The 26218-nt window shown below is 43.2% G+C and overlaps 1 protein-coding gene across 1 annotated transcript; it reads right to left on the bottom strand.

Moving 5' to 3' along the window:
• Positions 1-909: 909 nt before the first annotated feature.
• Positions 910-25808, bottom strand: rps6ka5 (ribosomal protein S6 kinase A5). Its single transcript, XM_088310292.1, has 17 exons — positions 25486-25808; positions 21053-21124; positions 20743-20961; positions 19281-19396; positions 19099-19200; positions 18227-18310; positions 18019-18122; positions 17781-17931; positions 17285-17446; positions 13751-13876; positions 11616-11749; positions 11432-11525; positions 10585-10755; positions 10065-10256; positions 9378-9537; positions 8232-8395; positions 910-7296 (listed from the first exon to the last, which is right to left on the bottom strand). Exons 1-17 carry the CDS (start codon positions 25553-25555, stop codon positions 6985-6987), a joined length of 2433 nt encoding a protein of 810 aa, XP_088166418.1. The 5' UTR covers positions 25556-25808; the 3' UTR covers positions 910-6984.
• Positions 25809-26218: the final 410 nt, after the last annotated feature.

Genomic DNA, 26218 nt, shown 5'->3' with positions numbered 1-26218 from the left:
TAAAGTGAAATAAAAAGTAAGACAATTACATTATACTAGTAGAATAATGAAAAAAAAATCATTGTGAACAGTGTAATAACTTGAGCCAAAATGGATGTCGGGCAGGTTAAAACGTGATTTCTACCGGCAGATGAGCATAAAGAATGATTATTATAATGGATAACAATTTATATATGGAAAGAAAATCATTTAATACTTGTATACCATTATTATAAACAAACATGTAACTCCGATTTAGGACAAAATGGACGCAATATCATTTAGTGAAATTATTATACTGGATAAAGTTAAATATAATATAATGAGAGGAAATAGATGCATATTTGTATACCATTATTAAAAATACTTTTATCACATAAAAAACGTATTATAATGCACAACCCATAATATATTTCTGGGTTTATGACGTTATTTTATATTCCATATCATATATCCGCGTTCTGAATGAAATTATTTTGGATGAAGTACGCCCTCTTCTGTCCATTTTAAGTTCTACATAAGTGACCCCAAAAAATGCATTTGATATCCTGCCTTTAAATATGTTATATAATTATTAGAAAAATGTCATTTCTAAATAAAAAATAAAAAAGTTCCAGCTCCTTATTTATGCGTTGTTATATTGTTTCCAAGTTACTCTACGATGTCTTTCTGTGGTATGGGGACATTGTTTTTTTATTTTTCTTTGTAACTGTATTTGCGAAACTAAATGTCCAATAAAATAATAAACGTAAATAATACTTTGTTTATTTTAGTTTTACTTCAATAGATTTTTTTAAATCACCCATTTAGGGCAGCAGTTCAATTGTTCATTGAATTGTACAAATTGATCAGTCCAAGCTTCTTCAGATTTTTTTTTTGTACTGTGCAACAATTTAGTCCTCATGAAAATTACTTAACCACAAAACGTCGCAGAGTTCAAGGAACATTTTATTGTGACGTGACAAATAGTTCCCGGGGACATTAAAGGTCTAAAAATAAATATATATTTGCACATCAAACAATGGCCACGGCGGGCATAAAACAACTGCAGACAACGAACTGATCAGTCAACAATTATTACAGTAGTTTTGTCATTTTCTTATCTCTTTTTTTTAAACAAAGAACAAAGTAGCTTGACATCTTTTCACATGTGCGTTGCTGCCATCTGGTGGCCACTCACTGAAACAACACGCTAACGCGGTACCTGTTTTTTAAGCAGTTTTGAATAACGACAAAGAAATTAGAACAAATAAACACTTACGCTCTTGAGAAGAAAAATACATCTGATGTACTTCCTCCCACTAGGCTAAAGGCCTCAAACGATTCACAGTGGGCCATAAGTTCAATAAAGAAAGAAGCAAAAATTGTTTGCGGAGGTTCTTGTTGATGCAAATGAAGTCGAACGTGACAGATAAACGAACAAAAACAAAACAACACCAGAGTGCAAAATGTCGCATCTCAAAGGGATTTACTGCTACAGTACAGAACACGTGAGGAGGGAAAACCTGAAAAGGAAAAAGGAGCAGCTGCGAGGGAATTTGGTAAGATTTTGTACAAAAAGTTGTCGTTTTTTTTCAGGAATATACTTGCAAAAGCCTTTTTCAGTTTTGTTTGCTTAAAGTGACGAAAATGTCAATTTCCAGAAGAAATAAAGTACATTGAAACCTCCTTAAGTAAGTTACCGTAATATTTTGATATTTTTTAGAGGGGGCAAATATTTTTGCATGTATTCCACAAGTTTTCATGTAAACCATTCAACATATCAAACACATGTTTTGATCAAATTAAAAGGAACATAGAAAAATGATGCTAACCATAGAATGGGAAACTTCATATTTTCTCATATTGTTTTATTTATTTATAGTTTTAAAAGATATATTTTGTATTATATATATATATATATATATATATATATATATATATATATATATATATATATATATATATATATATTAAACTTTTTTTCTTAGTCATATTTTGTAGTATTTGTTTTCGAACATATAATATAATATCTATATCTATCTATGTCATCTTGACAAAATTATTTTCAAAATTAAATTGAAAACTTCAACATGTGATGGTAACCACACAACACGGGGTAAAAAAAATAAAATCCAAGACGACGAGTGCGTCAGCTGCCTTCAAAGGGTGAGCGCTTTAGTTTTACTTTCCTGTGCCGTGGACCCATTTGATTCTGGACAGAGCAAAAAAATGCTACTTTGACACGTCCCGCACATTTACGAAATAATGTCAACTGAATTATGAAAAAAAAAATCATAGAAAAAAAAGAATAACTATGGGTAAAGATGTTGATCCACTTTAGAGGTTCCGGTGCGCAGTGCACAGTTTTCTGCCCAATTTTCTCACATAAGGACAATTCCAGGTGTTATTTATAGACGTAACACCGCCCCTCTCCCCCACCAGGGGACGAGCGCTGGTGCAAAGCAAAGCCGCCACATGCTGGCGGGTGCCCTACTTGCGGCGGGCGACTGAAATGTTTGCGACTTTCACAGCTTCTGAACTGTTTTAAAAAAAATCTCAACTGTACACAGTGGCTTTAGAACAACATTGTGCCTTGACTGAGCCAAAGATCGAAGTCTGTCCACTTGATTGTTGGTGAAAGAGTCTCTTGGAAAACGGAAGTAGCCTGCTTGTTAACAAAAACGAATCTAAAGAGGTGCATCGTCACAGCTCGACTTGCAGGAAGGTGTGCACACTTGCGCAACAACATTTTCTCAGTTGTTTATTTTTACTTCCCCTCTCGAAAAAAAATTTTTTCCCCCCAAATTGGGTTGTGCAGGTTAAGGGACACAATAAAGAGTTTTGAACTCATTTAGCCTTGATCTCATTTCCAAAAAACAAAATTCTGGCATTTAAACGGTTCGAGTGTAAACTTTTTGGATCCATTGTATTTGCAAAATTATAATATGCAATGTCAATTAGTTAAACATTGTATTTTCTGGACTATAAGCCGCTACTTTTTTCCGAGCTTTTGAACCATGCGGCTAATACACCGGCGCAACTTTTCTGTGGATTTTTCTTTCACCGGTAGGGGGCGCTCTATGGTTCAGAAAATACGCGGAATAAATCTACATTTTTTTTCCCTCTTGGGTCTGTTCTGTTTTAATGAGCAAAGTTGTTGCCGAGTTAAAAGACACTGCTTTAACAATCTGTTTATGTACCTTTTTGTGCATTCACAATACAAAATCGTTCTGTAATCTGGTCGCTAAACAACTCATTTTTATCAATATAGAAAACTGCGGCTTATATGCGGGTGCACCTTATAGCCCTGAAAATACGGTAGTTAGTTGTCGAGATTTTCAATGCCACTTTCTCTAGAGGACGAGTGCGAGTGAGTATTCACGCTTGAGTACTCATCAATACCGATACCAAGTATCGATACCACTAATTTATTGGGACATCTCTAACTGGTAAAATCGATCGTAGTTTGGGCTGTAGTTGGGCTCTCAACAATTAATAAACGTCAGGGGTCACCAATGTGGGGTAAATATCCAACCCCAACAAGCACCTCAAGAATATCTCACAAGTGATGGGACATTGTGATTTCCTAGCAGAAGTGATTATTTGAAAACGTGAAGACTAGAAATAAAGTGTTGCATATTGATAAGTATCTGTTTCTTAATTATTAAGAAAAATAAGATGAGCGGTGTCTTCATGTAAATAAATATTATTAATAATAGCATATAATAATATTATTAAAGGTCATTTGAGCAAATACGTCATTTCAGAAGTGTGTATCCAACTGGTAGCCCTTCACATTAATCAGGACCAAGAAGTAGCTTTCAGTTTCCAAAAAGATGGGGGAGCCCTGATATGGCCAATAAAAAAAAAAAAAAAAGATAATTTCATATTTGACATAAGGATTGGGCCGGCTCACAAATAGCGGAAACCCGCGATTTGCAGACGCCCACTGAAGAAACGGCATTGGAAAAAAAATTGGTAATAAAGTACAACTTTGGTGCATTGTTCAACGAGGATACTGTCGAAAAAAACGGGAACTTGAAATGCGTCCGCGTTACGGTATGACTTCCCGCACACGCAATTAGCCTGCTTGGCATCGAGTCGGAGAAAATATTTTTGAAATGATGAGGATGAGTTGAAAAATGTCGTGAAATGTAGCTCATTTAGGCCACTTCAAGGTCGAACTCAAAGAAGCGGGTTTGAAAGATGGATGGGGGTCGGGAGGGGTGAGGGGCAAATTGTTAAACGAGCTTGTGGACCAGCTCTTTCCGGGGACGCGAAGTTGGATGGACGGAAAGATGGAAGGAGGCTTGTCTTTTCTTTGGAACGAAACACAAGTGGCGCACATCAGCTAATAGCGCCCGTGCTCCCAGAGGGGGCGAGTTTCAATGTAGGACACTCTTCCTCTTTGCTCCACTTCAGCTATTAATACTCCCAAACAAAAGAAGAAGGCTTAATAGATGGAAGGGGGGAGGGGGAGGGGGGGGGCTCTAAGTTCAAGGAGAGCTTTGTAGTGCTGCTGCTCCACAGATCCCACTTTTTGCAACGGACACACTGCGCACTTTGGTTGCAGTCCCCGCTCAAAATATTGGTGAGGATGCCCAACAACAACAACAAACAAAACAACATCAAAAAAGGAGGGGGATGCATAGTTCAAAGCAAAAAGTGAAACGATCGGCGTAGTGGGACAAAACAAACACTGGTTTTGCATAAATCGCATGAAAGAGTGGAGAGATTGAGGAGCAGCTACCTCGAGGTTATTGTCAGCGGTAGTATCGCGCTTTGGTTTTCCGACTGAGTGCATCCGAACGGAAGACGGGGAGAAGCCACTCCCACTAAAAGAAAACCCCCACGGAACACAAGCGGCCAGAAGACGGACAAGCCGGAGCGGGGCCGGCGTGTATCGCTTTCGAAAGTGGCAGCGTAAACATCCGCCTCCGCCGTAGTGGGGGTGGTTCAAACGGCTTCTTTCATGTTGCCTTTCTAGCCGCTGCGGCTTTACGCATTCACATGCCTCCAGCAGAATGTTACCCGGCCGGGGGGGGGGGGGTCTCGGGTGGAAAATAGTCTGGTAGCGGTGCCTTGTGCACTGTTACACACTGGATCCGAATTTGTGGGTCCATTTAAATCCCCAAACCGGGCTTGTAATTGATGGCCCAAGAACGATACCGAGCAAAGAAAAAAAAGAAAACATTTTCACAAGCCTGAATCTGACCAATCAATCGAGTCCTTTCGCCGCAATGGTCATCAATGCAGCATTTGGAACGCGTCTTCCATTTAGAATTTACGCAATGGTTAGCGTAGCACGTTAGCACCACCATATCCAAACGGGACCCGGGTGAGAAAAACCGACAAACCCATTCACTTTTTCGGACCACTAAAAACTTTGAAGCAGGGAGATAATTCTTTCCCCCCCTTGTCAGTCATGATGACAAGCTAACGAGCTGAAGCTTGCATGAGGCAGAAAAGGTTCGCGCGCTATCAAACTGACGTGAACTAGCGGGTATTATATCGCGCATTAAAATTCACATTTAAAATGTCTTTTTTCAGTTGGTGACTGCTGCCTCGGGGAGGGACCGCACTCATGCTCAGGTGACATGCTACATTTCCAAGAATCGGGTGGCGCAAATACTTTTTTTTTTTTTTTTTTTTAATTTTGGACAAAATTGACACAAATGAAAGAAAACCAGCACCAGCACCTCCTGATTTGCAGTTTGAAAGCGTCATTTGGCACACATCTTTTGTAAATGAGCACAAAAGGAAGTTAACGGACGCTTTGAGCCGTCTGTTTGGTGACTTTAGCACACGTTGGCTGCAATCAGATCGCGTGGCAAATTTTTGTACGGAGCCCCAGACACGACGAGTTTTTTTTTCCCCCCTGTGGTCAAAATCTGGATACAAACAGGTCAACTGCAAATTAGAATCAGAGATGGCTCGACGTATTTTTGACATTTAAAAAAAAAAAAAAAAGGTCTTTACTTACTTTATAGCACATCAGGCTTTCGGGATATTTTCATTTGGCCACAATCACGAAAAAAAAAAAGTCTTGTCTGGGGCTTTGTATTTTGTTTTTTTTTATTGTGAATGGACAAAATCTATTGTTTATTTCGGTTGATTTTAAGTGCAGTTTTTGAAATCTGGCTACACGGTTTTGACACTGGAGTTAACGACGCTAACCTGACCAGTCTCTCGATAAAAAAAGCGATCCACCATCAACTCCAAACTACTTCTCGGAAAATAGTCTTTTCCAGCTTGGCTGCACATCCTATACACAAAATAGTTTTCTTTGAAAAGATCCCCCACATTCACACGTTCTCTCCTCCGAGCCGTAAATAAGTTAACAAGACATCTCATCATAAATAATGCGGCGTACAAATGGTGTATAAATACCGTGCCCAACGCGTCTCGCCGAAGACGGCAGAAGCGGACCCACGATGCGGACGAGCGTTTGTATTTCCTCTTTCGTGGCTCGGACTTTTCCCTTTGGACCTGGCGGGTGGGGCGGGGGAGGGGAGTAGTGGGCAGTGATCATAACGCAAGACGGGGATGGAGGGGATTACGAGCTGGCAATGTTGGGAGCTGGGACAGGAGGGCAGCCCTTGCGTTTTTTTTTTTTCCCCCGTGACAGCTCCTTCCTCGTCCAGTCCTTTATTGACACAGTGTGAGTGTGTGTGTGTGGATGTTAATGTGAGTGTGTCTGTGTTTGTGCTGTTGGTCTCTGTCTATGAGTTGATGTTTGTGTGTGTCTACGCATTCCTGTTGGTTCTCGCAAATGTGTATTCCTGTGTGTGTTTCAGTGTGTGTGTGTGGGTTTATGTTTCTGTGTGTATGGGATTGTCTTCTTTATGTGTCTATACGCGTGTGTTTTCGTGTGTGTGTGCGCGTGTGTGTGTCTGTGTGTGTAAGGCCCGGGATCACGAGCGGGAAGAGCGATTGCTAGAGGAGGTTTGCTTGATATTGAGGTTGCCGCTCCTTGCTGCATGCTTGCCATGCAAAAAAAAAAAAAAAAGGATAAAAGAGTCGTCACTTCCCATGGGAAAAGTGAAAGGTGGGAGGCGCCGCCTGTTGCTGCTGCGGCCCCGAGTCCGTTCCGGTGGGCGTGCCCGCAGGCGTGGTGCCCGGCGTGCCCTCGGCAGGCCGGTGGCTGCCGTCGCCGCCGTCGGCAAAGTTCTTCTCCTGTGACTGCGACGACGAGGACGAGGAGTGGCTGCTCTCGCCGGAGCTGCTGCGCGTCTCGGTGCTGGTGCTGGTCTTCTTCATTTTCCGCCGTTTGGCCAGCGGCGCCTTGTCCACCGTCTGCAGGCGGAAACCTTCCCGCTTGCATTTGTTGAAAGCCTGCCACGTCAGGAGGAGTTTGAATTAAACTGAAATAGTTCCTTTTGCCATGCTTGAAAATGTGTATGTTGCAACAATGTACGCAGAAATTTAATTCTTCTTTTTATACACTGAAATACAAGGTGTCCATGCAGGTTAAGTGTTTCTTCTTTTTTTTTTTTTTTTTTTTAACTGGCGGGGGTATTATAATTTTTTTAATGAGAATGAGGCATGTAAAATAATAATGCTATTTGTCCAAACCAAAAAACTAACATTTGGAATTTTTTAATAAATTAACAAAATTTTTTTTTTTTTTTTTTTAAATAACGATATGGATTTTTTTAGGCCAATGCCAAGCAATGTTTGGCAGAAATAAAATACAGATTACCGATTAATTAAAAAAAAGTATATTCCGTCAAAATTATTATTTTTTTTTATCTTGTCATGTGTGTGTTTGAGTTACATATAGTTGAATGTGCGTTCTATTTAACACATTTATGACTTTAGATTGCGTGTAAAATGTTGCCATCCAGGTCAGCAGCTTGCACAACGTGCTTTGCTCACTTATGCATACATTCTAAAATTTAAGATTTAATTTGTTTTTTAATGACAGGTCCATACATAGACCACATTTCATTCTATATATTTAAGGATGCTCGGTTATCCTAGACAATTCTGTGCAATAAATACTGAGACCAGTGTTACTTGTGTGCAAATGCTGTAAACGGTGAGAGTACAACTTGCAAACACTTTTCGCCAATGTTTGAAGGGCTATAATCGGCCGATTTACAAATGGAAATCTGCGGCAGCAAATGGTAGTGCGACAAGTTGTAAAATATAAATGGAATCCGCCTGGTGGCACAGCTGAACGTGATTCTAATCCGTCTTGTATTAACTACTGGTTCCAAAAGCAAATGGTGACTATTAATTAGTCAGGAGGCGTCAAGCGATCTTACGTTAAAGGTAGCTTTGACGTAAGTGTGGACCGAGGCGGTGGATGAGCCCAGGATGTCGGGCGTCATGAGCGGGTTGGAAGACAGCTGGCTGTCGTCCTGGAGCCAAGCGTTGTAGCGGAGGCCGCACATCTTGATTCGCTTGCTCGGGTCCACGGTCAGCAGCTCTGCAGGACCGCAGACAGTTATTTGTGAGTATCAGTCAGGGGCGCAAAGTCTCACAACCTGCATAGAAAATTTGAAGGCGTGGCCGACGTCGTAAGCCGCATTGAAATGTCGTGGACCAGTAAAGGCGAGCGTTTCAAGTCAGGACATGGTGGCAAAACGAGGGTGTTCACTGAAGACGGAATTCAAGTTTCGATTTTTAACGACACGTTCTTCTAAATTTTCTTCTAAACGGCCGTTCAAGCAGTGGTGGGGGGTCAAGGCCTTCTCTGCCGGCCTAACATAATCAAGAAATCATGATCATATTCTTCACATTGATGTCATATTATATCCTCGTGTTGTATTTTTAGGTGAGAGTTTTTTTATCCAATCAGAATTGAGCTAGCTCGTGTTGCCAGGCAGATTTCACAATACCAGTAGCACGCACTATTCGTCCGAGGTCTTCAGATACAATTGTGCGGCGTCTGTTCTGTGTCTCAAGAGGGCTTCTGACGATGTTAGACAGTTGCGATAGGCAATCAGATCACGAGTTGATGACAGTAAGGCCTTCTCGCAGGCCTTTACGTTGAAGGTGATGAACGCGTCTTGTGATTGGATACTCACTTGTGAGGGGGCAGCATTGTGCGGAATCAAATACACCCAAAAGTCGTAACTGGCGCCCGTTTGAGGATCTCAAATATATTATTGTTTTTTTTTAAACCCCAATGGTCGAAGGAGGGAAAAGTGTGGATTTAATTGCAGATACGCTTGCGAGGCCATTTTCAAGACGGAAAGTTCAAGACAAGCTAGGTCGTCCAACACTCACTCAGTACTGTGTAAGTTTGTTTCTCTAATTATTTCGCCTGCCGTGCTGTGGTATCATAAATGATGGTAATATGAGGGGACTTATGCAAGTCGGACTAAGTAGGACTTCACTGAAGGCCTAGGAGTGAAATGCACGGCCCGCCACTGCGTGCAAGGCTCCAAACACTGATCGGGTCTCACCTTGGATGAGATCTTTGGCCTGCTGCGACACATTTCTCCACGCTTCGCCTTCAAAGGAGAAGTCTCCCTGTTTGATTTTCTTCATGATCTCCTCGGCGCTGGTGTGGGTCAGGCTCTTCTCCTGACACTGGAAAGGAACCTGGCCGGAGAGCATGGTGTACTGCGAACGAAGACATAAGAACAAACACTTTTCACGAGCGCTTCTGTTTTATGTCGGAGCTATACATACAATTGGATTTGAAAGGTTGCTCCGGTTTGGTGAGCGGAGCTTAAAATAGCTGCATCCATCCGCTCTCATTAAAGTAAAGGAAAGACAGCGGAGGATATGTCCTGTCCTGATGTGATCTCCCCTCCATTTGCCTCCAGGTGAGTGAGCATACACATTTTCTTTTAGACCATTTCTACAATCATATTTTCCCCAATTTGTGTTCTTGTACTAAAAATTCTTTTAGCAATCGTATTCAATTTATTTTTATTTTGTTACTAAGCCTTTAAATGTTGTTTTGTAATTATGTGAAGCACATTCAGTAAACTTGTGCATGAATGCGCAATATAATGAAAGCTGCCTTGCCTTGCTATGATAGTGGCCATTAATGGACATTACACCATTTGCCAAAATTGGACTTAATATATGAGACATGATGGGATATATTTGACTCCATTATTTTTGCTCGACTCTCCACTCACCAGAATGACGCCCAAACTCCAGAGATCGCACGATTCGTCGTAGCCGTCATACTTGAGTATCTCAGGTGCGGCGTACTGCAAGGTGAAGCAAGGCGTCTTCAGCAGCTGATTGTCCGGCGGCTTGAGGCGAGCGAAGCCGAAGTCGATGATTTTGATCTCGGAGCTCTCGCTCTCATCGGTGAAGAGCAGGTTCTGAATCAGAATCGGAATCAGAATCAGAATGCCCTTTATTGTCATTGTACTCAGTGTGCAACGAGATTGGAGAGCTCCCCTCTCCAGTGCAATACAACAATAATTTAATTAAATATATCGATTAAATTAATTAAAGATGAAATCATTAAATAGAATAAATATGAAATTAAATAAATAACACATTATGTTGCAGATCTCCAAGGTAAGACCAGTTGTGTGCGAGAGTTCAGCATGGAGATGGCTCACGGGAAGAAACCGCACACGCATTTTAGTTTTCTTTTGATTGTCTGAAAAAGTACAAAATGTGTTTGCCGAGTGTGGCGAGCACCTCTGGTTTGAGATCGCGGTGCACCACGCCTACGTCGTGCATGTGGCTGACCGCCGACACCAGCTTGCGCATGATACGACTGGCCTCCGTCTCGCTGAAGTGCCGCTTCCGACGGATGCGCTCCAGCAACTCCCCTCCGCCGAGTAGCTCCAGGACCAGATATGTGTGGAGCTGCGACAAAAACAAAAAAAACATACAAAAAAAATGTCAATCTCCGCCCTAAGACGCCACCCAAACACTTTTGCTCTAATAGTAGCTAATGTTGGCCAGTGACAAACCTCTCAAGAAGACGCAGCGAAATGTTAGGTCTGTTAAGGGCAGTGGTGGAAATCAACAAAGGATCAGCTGGTAATGGCTAGCTTCCAAACAAAGTACAGTATTTGTATTTTTTTTTGCAATATGTAGTAGTAATAAAAAGTATACACACTCCTGTTCAAATGCCTGGTTTGTTTTAAATGTGATGACAAAAATGTCAGGGAAAGCCGACTAGAAGATCTGACCTTTATTTGGGGTTAATCAGAGGTACACGGAATGGTGACAGAATCAGATTTCTTTATTGATCCTGAAAACGGCAATTACTGCAGTCACAACTGGTCCAAGAAACATAAAAACGACAATGACCAAGAGAGGGAGAAAGACCGAGCAGACTTTCTTTGGAGTGCAATTAGTGAGTGTATCTAGGTCTGCTTTAAGGGGAGCGTGCATGGAGACTGTTGCAGCATCTCTCGGGCTTTCGGTCTACTCATGAATTAGGCCTTCTACAAATTAATGAGCGTACGAGCAACACGAGAAGAATTTACAAGTACAAGAACAACAGTGGGAGTAAGTGAAAGTGGGGGGGGCACACCTGGTCATGGTAAATTTCGTGCAACTTGACAATGTTTGGGTGTCCGTCGCAGAGCTTCAGAGCGGCTATCTCCCGCTGAGTCTGTGCCTCCATCCTAGAAGAAAAAGACAAAAAAAGGAAGCGGTCATAACACATTTATTTATCAGAGGAGTACATTTTTTTTTTCCATTCTTCAATATTGTACCGCTTGCTGACTATCTTGACGGCGTATTTCTGCCCCGTTTTTTTGTGCGTACAGCGCCGGCAGATGGAGAAGCTCCCCTCGCCCAAAGCGCTGTCCTTTAGGTCCATCTCGAAGCTCGTATAGAAAGGCGAGTCCTGCCGAAAAACCAAAGCAGAGAATTTTTAATTATGGTAAAATACATTCATTAGAAATGATTTTTCATATATTTGCATTTGAGTGTTGCCCGGAATTTACCAGATATTCCTAAACTACACACAACGCATTTTTTTCTCTTTTTTTTTTTACTCATTACATAATGTAAAATATCCTACCATAGCTAGTTGCAACACACTCTATGGCGTTTGAAGACCAAACGTAACACTGTACGGTATTCAATGAAGGGTCGTCAAATGAAATGCCTCTGAGACTCATAAACGAGCGCAGCTCATTCGAATGAGGCGAAAGCTTGCTTCAAAGCTCGACTACTAGCGGTAGGTGATGTGATTATTGTGGGAAAAATAAATGTGTTCGAAAAAATGAATAAGGACCAGGCGAACGTGACGGTCGCTGCTGGATCATATTTTTAATAAGTCCTCAGGTCTGCTGGCAGTTGAGCGGCCATTAATGGCTGCGAGAGGCCATTGTTTTAACTTTCAAGGGCGCTAAATTAAAAGCTGGTTTATTCTCACTTGCTGCAGCACATTTCTCACTCTCTCTCTCTGCTGTGCTGGTGGCCCTGCCTGCAGAAGCAGATTGGCCCGCCCACAGCACCATCTGATTGGATTCCTTGTAGCAGCCAATCAGCAGAAAGCTGCCCGTTTCATTGAACAAGAAAACATGCAGCTGAGCCCGGGAGCTCCGTGTACTTTTTTGTTCGAGTTTAAAAGTTTATAAATAAGTCTATTTTCTAAGCTCTAAAAAGGCTATAACATAGGGCTGGGCGATATGACCTCAAATCAATATCGCGAGAAATTGAGGAATTTTACCTCGATAACGATAAATGCACGAGAAATAAATATATTAAAAAAAAATTTTTAATAAATAAATCCTGTGCACGACACTGTTACTAGAGGAGCTAAATCTTTAGCCATGTGCTAGGCTATCGCGTCCACCTCTGAGACGTTCTCTCGTATGGTGTCGCCTCCGTTATGGGCTGTTGTCACTTGTCGAACCTTGCTTCTCACTTTGAACTTTCAGCACAGCATGGTTGTGTTGTGGGTGGTGAAAAAGCTTCTGGATTTGAATCGCCAGCTACGACAGCGACGTCTGTTTCCTTTCTCGATCAGACCGGTGGAGTCACGTGACTAGAGGCGCTGTTGCGGTCTTAAAGGGGCATGAACATTGCCGCAGACAGAAAAGGCTTTTCTCTTTTTTTTTTAAACACCGAATTTACCGACATGGGCAAAATGATTTCGGTCATTGTAATAAATTTCGGTAACGGTAAATTTTCGGTTTATCGCCCAGCCCTACTATAACATCAAATCACATGTGCTTAAAGGGATTTAAACTAAGTCAAGTTTTGGAGTTTTTATTCTTTCAAAATTTTGACACCATTTTATCCCTTTTTTTCAACAAACGAATAACGGCTTCAAATATCGGTCATCGGCATCCATGACTTTAATAATCTGTATCGGCCCTGGAAAAAGCATATCGGACTATTGCTTATAACAGGGGTGGGCAAACTTTTGGATTGGTGGGCCACAATGGGTTGTAAAATTTGACAGAGGCGCCGGAACAGGAGCAGATGGATGGAGTGTTTTGGTCACCTCACCTCATCGGAGACAAAAAATACATTTAATTTTAAATGAAAGTGAACAAAAGCATTACAACAATATATATGTCATTGAAAAACCACAAGATTTACAAACTAAAACATTAACAAGATTTATGCATTTAATTTTTTTCAAGTTCGGCGGGCCGGATTAAAACGTTTAACGGGCCGCATTTGGCCCCCGGGCCGTAGTTTGCCCACACCTGGCTTGTAATAACAGCAGGGACGTAGGCGAGAAAGCATTAACTCACTAAATGATCACCTGAGTGGCTGAAAATAAACATCACAAATTAAATGAGCAGATAAGTAGGTGGCAATGCAGAGGGAGCCAAGAGTGTGTAACTGTGTGCTCCGTGAAACGCGCTCGCCTATCGTCCGTCCATACCTTCATCATCGCGCTCCGGGCCACTGCGGCGGACCCGGGCCGCTCGGAGCCGCCGCACAGCTGGACGGGGTCATCCATCACCACGTTCCTCTTGAACAGGATGGAGGGGGACATGAAAGAGTAGCCCTAGATGCAAAAAAAAAAATAATGCACAATTGTGAGAGCGCTGACAGCACGTGATAATATGGCCATGTTTTAAGTAACGTTTTGATTTTTTTTTTTTTAACTGACAGAGACGATAACCACTGTATAAAATAAAGCTTAATTTGTGAAACAAAGTATGTTAAGATGCTTCACATGCAAATCTGAATATGAAGATGATTGAATACTTTTAGTTCTCCTTGTGTAGAATGTGAATGGTCGGGTTAAATGTGCCCTACTATTGGCTGGAAATCAGTCCAGGTTGGAGCAATTTAGCCTGGGATAGACTAAGGCTGAATAGTTCAAATTGCGTTTGCAGTTGGGCTGAATCAATTTAAAAAAATAATCAATTGGCATTTCTTTCCCTCCGAATTATGATTGCGATTGAATTTATTATGGCGCACCTGGAGAATCGGATGTGGTGGCGCACTGCTGGTTGCAAAGACTGCCCTCTGCAGGTTGGACTGGAATGTTGCTAGACAGTGTGTCGTGCAAATAATGTATGCGTGTTTGCTGACGTTTTTCTTTTGCAAGTCCATTCTTCGCTCCGCTTACAGGAACTCGGGGTCAGTTTGTAGGGTTTTTTTTTTTTTGTCCTCCGCTTATGTTTTCTTTTCATCTGTCAAAAACGGGACGGTGTAAGAGGCAACCGGGCGGACTCCTATTTTGTATCTCCGTAGATTATTGTGTTACTCGGTTTCACAAGTGGGATTTGGCTGTTCCATTTCATTGCACCCTGTGCTGCAAAGACAACAAAACTATTCTGCGTTAATGATGACTCACGCAATTCAGATTTTAATGAGTAAATATTTTTTTCATTATTATTGCTATATAATTTTTTAACAAACAAGCTCTGTTCCAACAAATAATATCAGATGTTTTACAGACACGTTTTGGTGTTCAGGTTAGACTTTCACGAAAATAAAGAATGAACAATGAATTAATACGAACGACAGCTGATTTATCTGCCGCAATTCAATATGTAAACTGACAAACATTTTGTTACTTGTCATCGAGCGCAAACCGTTAAGAGATTTGATGAGCTCACACAAAGTTTTGTTTGACTTTTTAGGCATTTTTCCAAACACTATCCAAATCCTACAGCTTTTTGGTTCGTTTTCCACTGTCCAATGTACACTTCGAGCGGGTAACATTTTGGTTCATCTTTCCCTGGAAATATATTCGCCAGTCTAATAATGACACCAATTCTGCACGGAAATTGTCCAGCTGTTTCTTTTTTCGTGTGTTGTTGCTGTACCAACGCTCATTGTGAAGACACGACTGCTTAATTCCAACTGCGGGGATTCCGGCGCCCCAAGCACTGGCATTAATGTTACACGCACGTACACACGCGCAGCTGTGGCGTGCGCGAGTGACAGACGCGGATGGACGGAAGGATGGCTGCGTGAATGAATGCGATGCCCCAAATTGCCGGGCTTGAAAATGTGATTGCTGTCAAAATTACAGCTTGGCGCTCTTAATGCAATTTTAATTCTGTTTTGTTCGGCACCGTTGGAGGAGCGAAGGGGGGGAGCACATGGTGAGACCCCTCCCCTCCACAGGCGGGCTGCTGGCGAAAAACGTGCAATCAAAGACGGGAGGCGTACCCGCGGCAGACGCGCCGACGCTCCACGAGTGTCACCTATTATTCCGCCAGAGAAGCCGAGCTAATGCGGCTATTGATCGCGCCCCGGCTCGAGCATCCAGAAGGCAATCGAGAGCTGAGATTCCAACGCCCATCCATCAGCTGGCGGTGGGGCGTTATGGCCCGTATTACGGTTCAAAGCCAAACCATCAAAAATAGTCATTCGCATCTGCGACTTCAATGGGGCAGACCGCGTGCGGCTGCAATTACGCCGATGAAAGCCTCATTGAGGCGGCGTGAATGGCGACGGGCGCGCAACACAGACGCGTGTTGACTTACAGCAACCTTTCGAGGACATTCACAACTTCACTCGATGACTTGGATTGCGGCGCAGCGTGTCGAATATAGTCGCAAAACATTCCACATGATCGAAAAATATTAATGGAGACCCAGTGGCGCTAAAAGTATATATGCGGCATCGGGGCGCCACGCTAGCGGGGGGCGCAAAATATTTTTGAGTGGGCATTTTAGGTATTAAACGGCGGTTTGTTCACGTATATGGTTTGATCTAATCACCAATATCAATAGAGGGACGCCCCTCTCCTCTGTGACTGACACCGGCGCCCCCCCCAACCCCCCCGCGCTCCGCGCGCGCGCACAGACATAGACAAAGTCCAGTGCGCGCGCCCTCGAGAACGCGAGCGGCGAGTGTTTACAATTCAAACGACTGAAGATGCTAAAGATGGAGAAGCAAAATACAAAGTGCTCACGGGCACAAAACAAAAAAAAAAACGGTAAGAGGGAGAAAGGCATAAAAACCAGCGTTTCAAAGAGGTTACCTGATAGTAGGTAAGTTGTGATGTGTCAGCGTAGTAAGGCAATGAAATGTTCAATAAAAGTTTGAAATAAGAGAGTTATATTCCCCCCCCAAAATATTTATAGGCTACATATAAATAAATACATTATTATTATTTTTTTTTTTTTTTTGGGGGGGGGGGGTGAGTGGGGGGAGCCTGTTATGTGTCTGCATACCCCCGAGAAAGTAGGTAGGACCGACTTTTGGTGTCATTTCATGACGTGCATGCATTCATCCATCCATCCAGACCAGTGGTTGTTTCTCGAATGTTTTCACCCTGCGACACGAATCTTCCTATTGTTACATAATTATATTAGACATTAAGAACAAAAAAATCAAAAATGTATTTTCAAAAATGGACTTTGAAAATACATGTAAAAGTAATTTACATTTTCAGATTAGTCGGACATACGGCCAAAAGAATATTGCTAATGCTATGACGTCTGCTGGCCAAAGCTTGATTTGCATTGGATTTGTTTACGGAGTCGCGGGTGACTAGAGCGCAAGTTTTACTTGGGTTTGTCCCTGTCGTCTGGTCAGCGACTCACTCTTTGATCCCGACCCACCAGTTGAGAATCACTGTTCTAGACCATTGTTTGCAAAGCTGTATTAAGCCAATGTCATTTGAAAAATATCATGGCACACTGCCCCAAAAAAATGTAAACTATAACACAGTGTGACGTTGATTTACGACTGACCTGACTTACGGTTTCCGCGCTACAATGTGTTGCTCTGACAATCTTTTGCTCGGAAACACGAACGCTACATGAGAGAATGTAACTCAACTTATTCCACAAAAAGCACCAGTTTGCCATATACAATTCTTCCAAAAAGAGGCATCTGTTTAGAATAGAAGTTGAGTGTCAAACCGAACATCAAACAAATAAAGTTACAAGTTGTGCAGGGTCCCACATTGCGTCATTTAAAATAAGCATCATGTTTGGTGTCCCACCTGGAAGATGCGATCACAGTTCTGCGGCAGAGCGGCGGGCGAGTAGGTGGGGTCCATCTCCGTGAACTCCTCTGCAAAGTTGCTGACATCCAGCTCGTCCCGGATGACCGGTTTGAACGGGGCGGGTACCTTTTTGGCCGCCAGCTCCTCCCAGTTGATCTTCTGCAGGGGGGGGGGGATGCGCCAATTCAGTGTCTTTGCTGATTATCTTGCAATAAAGTGAAATTCAGCCGGTTTAATTTGAAAGCTAACTCATTAAACTGCTTAAAGCACGCTCAAGATTCCTATAACGTCACATGCTTGCCGCACAAGAAACACGGTGCATTCAGGGTACTTTGGAAACGCAGGAATTTGCAAGCACACACGGCACTGCTCAACACGTGAATCGTTTTTCGTCAATTAGGTTTTTTCATGACTTGGAGCAGAAACAAAAAATCAAAATCACGATTATGTTTGGATAAATTGCCCAGCCCTGGCTGCAGGCGGCAGCGCGAACCTGATAAAAAGGATGCTTTTTGACATTCTCCACCCCGTTTGGACCTGAGCCGAGCCTCTTCTCAGGGTCTTTGGTGAGCAGCCGCTGGATGACGTCTTTGGCCAGTGGCGCCATGTCTTTGGGGAAAGGAGGATCTTTTTTTAGAATCCTCCTGGGGCAGACGGAGCCAGACAGATGTTTCAGCGTATAATACACGTGGCCGATGAAGAAAAAGTCAGCCAATAAGTAGATTTCGCACCTGGCGATGTCTGTGTGTGAGTTCTCGTCGCCGTCGACGGTGAAAGGTGAGCCGCCGGTCAGAAGCTCGTACATCAAAACGCCCAGACTCCACCAGTCCACCGCCTGCGAGGGAATACACGCACACGCACAGACGTTTGACGCAACCGCTCTTGGCGCGCGTGAGAATCGGTTCGCATAAATCACAGCCGTAAAAGTAGCAAAGTCACCTTGTCGTGTCCGGACTCGCCTCCTTCCACAATCTCGGGCGCCATGTACTCGATAGTTCCGCACACGGAAAAGGCTCGATCCACCTGTGTCATCGGAACGGTCGACAGCGTCAATCTAAACTCAGCATTGTTATCTTTGTGAAGGCAATATTTTGAAACAGCCGCTGGAGCTCAGCTTGTTCAGGCTGCATACAGGACAACAAATATTTTTAAAAATGCGTTGTTTTCCATTGGAAAATCTGATAGATATGGATAAGATGGATATCTTAGTTTGTGTATATTATTTTACTTCGGACGCCATTACATGTTAAAACATTTTGCGAAATAAATTATAGACTGATAAGTACATGTATTACACTGATTATGAAATAAACAGGACAAAACATTTTTTTTACAATGTCATATCAGGATTAAATTGACAAGCTAACTGTTTAAAAAAAGAAAATATTTTTATTCAATGCAGTAAGATTATTTATTATCTGTTTTAACATATTAAACATTTATAAATTAATGCATTTATTAGAATGCTAATTAAATATTACACAATTTGGCAAAGCTAACCACAGATTGGGATCAGGGAATTTGTGATTTTTTTTTTTTGCTGATGTACATCATCATGATGAATATTTACGATACATAAAACGCTTTTTTTTTTCTCAGTATCAGCATTTTATTTTTTGAAAATGTTGTGTCTGGAGTGAAATTAAGGAAATCTCTGTTTGAATTTATTTTAATTAACTGTTCAGTTTATCACATTATATGTAATCATTTGTTTTCCCTTTTCTTCTTTTTTTTTCCCACTAAAAGATATTAAAAAAAATAAACTTCACTTTGGTTCATAGTGGAACATAAATCATCGGGTGGAGACAAACCTGGTCAAATTCTTTACTGAGGCCAAAGTCTGTGAGGACAATGTGACCGTTTGAATCCAGCAAAATGTTTTCCAGCTTCAGGTCGCGGTACACAATCCCAAGCTGCAACGGGACGAGGTTGGAACTTGTAAGTAATGTTGACGAACGATACGAACACGCGAGCACCGTGCGGCCGCCGTCACCTTGTGGAGATGCTCCAGTGCCAGCACGATCTCGCCGCTGTACAGCGCCACTTCCTGCTCCTTGAAGCGCACCCGCTGCACCAGGTGTGTGAAGAGCTCGCCGCCGTTGACATAATCTGAGGAAGGCAAGAAGTTAGAATAATGGCTTGGGTTTTAAAAGTGTCTTGCAGGGGAGGGGAGGGAGGTTGAAATGTTGGACCAGGGCCCACTCTTTGTTAAGTTTTGTAGATTTTTATTATTCATTTATTTATTTCCGTTAAAAAAAAAAAAGGCATAAATGTTCAAAATTAAAGGTTAATTTCAACTTTACGACAACCTAAACCCACAATGGAAAAAACGGAAAATGGTTCATTCCACAATCCACTTTAGGGTTGCTTTAAGGTTTACTAAGCACCTCTAAGTGACGTGGTTTCATGTTTCCGACAAAACGAGGCTAACGGCATCAAAAGGAGATAGAAAAAAAGAAGTCAGCTAGAAGTTTTTTTCTAGAAATGTTGAGTTTGGCGTGAGGGTGAGTCTGTGTGGTTAATAGCACACACTCGCCTTCTTCAATGTGGCGGCACTCTTATTTCATTAAAATTGAAATTGACATCAAACTGCCCTCGGCCTCGCGTAACGGACGTCACAAGTGAGCTGTGATGTCAATTTTAGTTAAAAGCAGAGGGCGGCAATGAGGCCAAAAACGGCACAATGGCCAAAGGAGGGAAAAGTGTGGATTTAATTGCAGATACGCTTGCAAGGCCATTTTCAAGACGGACCTTTCAAGACAAGCTAGGTCGGTCGTCCAACACTTACTCAGCCGTGCATAAGTGTCTTTCTGTATATTATTTGTCCTGCCGTGGTGTCATAAATGATGGTAATAAGAAGGGGATTTATTCAAGTCGGACTAAGCAGGACTTCACTGAAGGCTTGCGTGTGAAATGTACGGCCCGCCACTGCATTTTGCAATACCATGCGCCCGAAACCGACTGAACTTCTGTGCAGTGTGCGTTGTTAGACGACTACTTTTGTAGCCAAACGTCCGCAACTGGTTTTGCTGGGCTTCAAAAGTTTTTTTTGTTAACATTGCAATGTTGCACATTAACTTTCACGCCCCCCCAAAAAAGGCTATCAAATATCCTCTTTCTCTCCTTTATTAATGCCCGTTTCTTGTTTTTCTGGAAATGTTTGTCAATCGTACTACATTTTTGTGGTTTAATAAAACTAATACAGTACAATATCGTATGATGAGCCTCAAAACAATCGAGGGTTGCCGTTTTTCCATTTTTCGGCGCGCCAGTAGATGTGCGGGACTCAACTTGCTTGAGGCAAAGAGTCGTCAATGACCGATTTTTTCCACAATGGTCCACGTCAGTCGTGGTGGACCGTGTTGATCGGTGTACGGCCCTTATTGGTGAGGCAGCGGCAAAAAACTGCTCAACTAATCATGCTCGTAATGAGAGAAAACTGTGGGTCGGCTCACCGAGAATTAGGTGCAGCTTGGTGTCGGTCTGGAAGGCGTAGTGGAGCGTGACGAGGTACGGCGACAGGCGGATGTGCTCCAGAACCTGACGCTCGCTGCGCGTGTGCTCCGCCGTCTTGGCCTTCTGCACGATGGTGGCCTTCTTCAGGACCTTCATGGCGTACAGTTTGCCCGTGTCGTGGCCGCTCACCTTCCTCACCAGGAACACCTTGCCGTACGCTGGCAGGGGGGAGTAGACACAAGGACAGCACAGCACGCAAACATGAACAACACACACACACAAAAAGCTTCACCATAAACGAGGACTTACCTCCAGTGCCGAGCACCTTCAGCAGCTCAAAGTTTTCTATTCCCACCCGCTCCACGTGGCCCGTCAGGTTGGCTGTGAAGCACAGAAACACACACACACACACACGCACAGATAGACAAATATTATATTGGTATCACAGAGATGTTTTGGAAATGTGAACACGAGAGCAAAAAAGTATTTTCTACAGCGCTTGTTTTTCAAACGCCAGAACCATATTTGTGACTTGTGCTAAAATGGGACCCCATCGCAAAATGACTCACAGTGAGCCATATTTCAGAAATTAGGTTTTGGCAAACTCCAAAAAAGAGCATGATCTCAGCTTTCCGATGATATGTCAGCCGTTACATCATTATTGCTCATGACATTATTATCACAGCTACGACCAGCTCACCCTCTATTTTTCCACTCAAATGAACAGCAATGGACCAATCAAAGGCCGGTATTTTGGGTTCACGAACTCTTGCATAGCAACGGCTGCTATTCTACAGCTCAAGGGGATTGTCCCGCGGATTTCTAGCCTAATATTAACTAGCCCGTAATAATGTCGAATTATAGAAAGAGTATGAAATTCGCAAAACGGAATGGTCGGCTTCCCGTATGTTGGGGATTCCCGGCAGGAATGATCTTCTTTCCTTTCTGCTTTTCCCTTCAGGTGTCGCCACAGCGAATCAGTTGCCTCCATCTAACCCTGTCCTCTGCATCCGCTCCTCTCACCCCAACGACTTCCATGTCCTCTTGAACTACATCCATAAACCTCCTCTTTGGTCTTTCTCTCGATGTCTTGCCTGGCATTTGGAAACTCGGCATCCTTCTGTCAATAAATACTCACTATCTCTTCTCTGGTATTGAAAATAACAACCATCCATCCATTTTTCGTACCGCTTCTCCTCATGAGGGTCGCAGAGGTGGTGGAGCCGATCCTAGCCGTCTTCGGGCAGTAGGAGGGGGACACCCTGAACTGGTTGCCAGCCAATCGCAGGGCACACAAAAACAAACAACCACTCGCACCTAGGGGCAATTTCGAGTGTCCAATCACCCTATCATGCATGTTTTTGGAATGCGGGAGGAAACCGGAGTACCCGGAGAAAACCCACGTAGGTACGGGGAGAACATGCAAACTCCACACAGGAAGGCCGAAGCCGGGATTGAACTCACGACCTCCGTATTGTGGGGCCATCGCGCTAACCAGTCGGGCCACCATGCCGCCCTGAAAAGTGCAATTAAATCCTAAAAATGTTCCCAAAAATTCAGAGAAACGTTCAATACACGGAAATGTAAATCCTAAATCGGACAGTGTACGCAGAGAATCCTTGGATTATTAACGATGAAAGTACAGAATGTCCCCGGAGCGGAGAAGATTGCGTCCGCTGTAATGTCTCATTTCGTGGATCCAATCAAAAGTGTCATTGATTGCTCTGTAAATTACGACACCACAACCGATCGTTGATTTTGCACAAAATCCTCAATATTCGCTGATCCGATCCAGCCGATCAGATCAGCGTAAAGTCTCCAAATCAATGGGCTGAAAATACAAAAGGAAATTTCAAGAACATAGTGAAGTTCATGTGTCATAAATGCGAAAACAATCAGCACAGTCAAACAGTAACGTCGTATGAACATAAAGTTGCGCAATCGTGAGCCAGCTCGGACAGTCGGAGGACTTGAACTGACTGAATGAATGAATGAGTGGCAAACGAAAAGCAGCAGCGTACTGACAGCACCCCCTTGGGCGTCTTCTGAGTTTGTTGACCTGCAAAAATGTGTACAACGTTGAAAAAAAAAAAAAAAAGAGAAGAACATGTTACATAAATAGCGTGCTTGTTCTTCACACCCACTGAAAATATACACGAGAGGAGGAGGAGGAGGAGGAGGAGGAGGACGCCACATTAAACAGGAGGAGGGTCATTAGCGTCCGGCTTTGAGGTCTTCACAATGTCTCCCGCATAGCCGGATGATCATGCTCGGCGTGCATTAAATGAACGCCTCGCGCCCGAGAGCAACTCGAGTGTCTCCAACTCGACGTGACAAGGCTGGGAAGGCATTCGCCGACAAACGACGTCCCCCAACCCTTCAGCCCGAGCCTCCCCGCCGACTGCCGGGTCAGGAGTGTGCATTGCATAACGGCGTTGTGGTGCTCGCCCCGCCGAGGCCGAGTTTGATCTCCGTGTTTATTAATAGACCCACAGCGGAGGTGCACGACCGAACGACAACTTGCTGACTGCTCCTCAATATTAGGGCCCGGCCCGTTGGATTCTTTTAGGCTGATGCCGATTTTGATATCTGGAAAACTGCAATTCTGATAACCAATTCATTAAAAAATATATTTAATGACTAAAATAAGCTGTTTTTGATCCATTAATGTTTACATCAATAAAGATATGACTTCCAGGAGGAACATTTGACTGTTGCCTTTTGTATTTGAGAGACAAATTTTGCAAAAATTGGCCAATTTATTTTGCTGATTTTCTGGGGGGCACGAGGGGATGGTTGAATGTCATATTTTTTTTTATCATGTGCGTAAAAGTAAATTAATCAATTAAATAAATAAAATCACCTATTTTTATTTGAATTTTCAAGAATAATCTGGTTGTTTATCGCACGCATGGCGGAATAACATGTCTTTGACCGCGTGCTGGAATATTTATATCGACCAATTTTTAGGGTTTTAGGGGAAGTGCAGACAAAGTTACATCCAATTTATACGTTGCCGAAGAACATGATAACTTGACAAAAATGAGTGTTGCCTAAACTTGAATGGGGTATGGGGGGGGCATAGGAGAGACTCAACTGGAATAAGATAGCCATCTGTTACCAGCATGGTGTGGAAATCTCCGGCAGCCAATCAAACATCGGCAGACTGGGTTCGCACCGCAGAGATGGCTTTTATGGCACACGTAGTCGTTCCCGAAGCGTATCGCACCTCAAAATGCTTCGCTTTGGTCTTACTTGTCCCTCAACAGCTGTCACACCGCTTCACGCAGACGCTCAGTGTCACAGGCCATTCCTTCCCATTGTAAAAATGGGGAAAGTTTGAGACATTTTTGCCGGCTTTTTTTCAAAGCCGTTAAAATGTCCATCCATCCATTTTCTTCCTTTTGTCTAAGGTCAGGTCGCGGGGGCAGCAGCGTAAGCGGCAAAGCCCAAACTTCTCTCACCCCAGCCACTTTGTCGAGCTCTTTCAGGAGGATCACGAGACGTTCCCAAGGCAGCTGGGAGACATCGTCACTCTAGCGTGGACACGCCCTCACCAGGGAGACGTCTAGGTGGCATACGGACAAGATGCCCGAGCCAACTCATTTGGCTCCTGTCAATGCGGAATAGCAGCGGCTCGACTCTGAGCCCCTCCCAGAGGACGGCGCTTCTCACTTTATCTCTAAGGGAGAGCCCCGACACCCGGTGGAGGAAACTCATTTCTGCAGCTCGTGACCACTTTAAAATGTCAACAATCTTAATTAATAACATTTAAACATTGTTTAGTTCCTTTATTCCAGCTTTTTTTGGTGACATTGGTCTTGCCGGAAAAAAAATCTCGCTATTTTTTGTCGTCACGTCTGGCGTGCCGATAATCTCACAGTTCAGAGGTGCCGATTTCGATTCCGGCTCTGGCCTTCTTGTGTGGAGTTTGCATGTTCTCCCCATACCAGCGTGGGTTTTCTCCGGGTACTCCGGTTTCCTCCCACATTCCAAAAACATGCATGGCAGGTTGATTGGACACTGTAAATTGCCCCTAGGTGTGAGTGTGGGTGCGGATGGTTGATGGTTGTGATAATGGATGGATGGATGTATCGTAATGTAATGTGACTTTGCGGGTGCCGAACCGCGAGTATGCAGAGGGTCTAATGCATACATACATTTAATTTATTTTCTGTTTGTTCGGTTTTTTTTTTTTATACATTTGACGATTTTTTAATGTGACAAAGACAAATAAGCTAATGCATGAAATATGACAAGACTCTTAATAATTGTAAATTATTTTGTAAACAAACGGCTGTTATTGATAACACCAGGCAAGCGCTTTTTTTGACAGCTCGCTTAGCTTTTGAGCCGTGTGATCGAGCGCTAATAGTTTTGACGTGACTTCGCAGAGACAACTGGGTGGGGATGCTAATAACACGGTTAGACTTATTAAGACGAAGGTTGACGGTTTGTTTCCAGTCAAATGGTAGCAGATACGACTGGTAGCACGACAGGTAGCTCGTAAAGATGACATAGTTGTTGTTGCCGCGGCCGGAATAAGTTAGCATTATTAGTCATTAGCTCCGTCCGGAGTGAGTTGAATGGTTAGGTAACGTTAGTCGCCGAGAGGCAGTGCGGTTAGTAGGAAGGCAGTCGCTCCGCTAACCCCCGCCTCTTTTTGCCCGTTTAAGTAGCTTGAACCAACAGGACGGACGACACATGTACGGTAACCCGCGGAAAACCTGCAGCGCTCTCACCGTTCTTCAGCTCATGTTTCACCGTAAAGAGGTCGCCCTCTCTGGACGGTCCCTCCATCGGCGATGGCATTGTGATGATTTCTTTGGGCTCCAGTTCAGCTCGGCGGTTCCCGGCGAAGCTCCGAGGCTCGGGGGGGGGGAGCACCCAAAAAAAAACTAATAAATTAAAAAAATAATCCTTGGTACGAATTTAGAGGTTTTATCACATACGGCACCGACATTTTACGGGCCCGTATGTTGACGGATACGCGGGCTGAATGTTGCCACTCTTGTTGCCAATATGAAGCCAGCACCGCCAGTCAGTCAGTCGGCGCAAACACTACTTTGCCTCTACCTTCGCAACCAGGCAGCCCATTGCTGCTCATTGGTGTTGCTACGAGAAATCCCGCTCTCGGATTGGTTGTTTGAACACTTAACGACAAGTAAGTCCCGCCTCCTTCAGGAATGCTGTTTCTGCTGCTGTACTGGCTTGCCTGCTGAAGTTGCTTCAAATAAATAGTCAAATAAAATAAAATGTCAGTAAAAATTAAATCACATGAATCACGTTTGATAGTATGAAAGTAAAATATTATAATTTCATGACAATGAATCAAAATAAAATGCATTTGTGACTACATGATAAATTAAAAACGGTGGAAGAGTGGTTGGTTATTATTCATTTGATTTTAAGTAATAAAATTCAAACTCACACTTTGCTTTATATTTTGTTTTTCACAACACACCAGAACTTGAT

Source organism: Idiotropiscis lumnitzeri, chromosome 1, assembly GCF_059441095.1.
Source record: "Idiotropiscis lumnitzeri isolate Australia: NSW breed Sydney's pygmy pipehorse chromosome 1, RoL_Ilum_1.0, whole genome shotgun sequence".
NCBI classification, from domain to species: domain Eukaryota; kingdom Metazoa; phylum Chordata; class Actinopteri; order Syngnathiformes; family Syngnathidae; genus Idiotropiscis; species Idiotropiscis lumnitzeri.
Note: the sequence above shows the minus strand (reverse complement) of the source record. Positions and strands in the feature narration are given on the sequence as shown.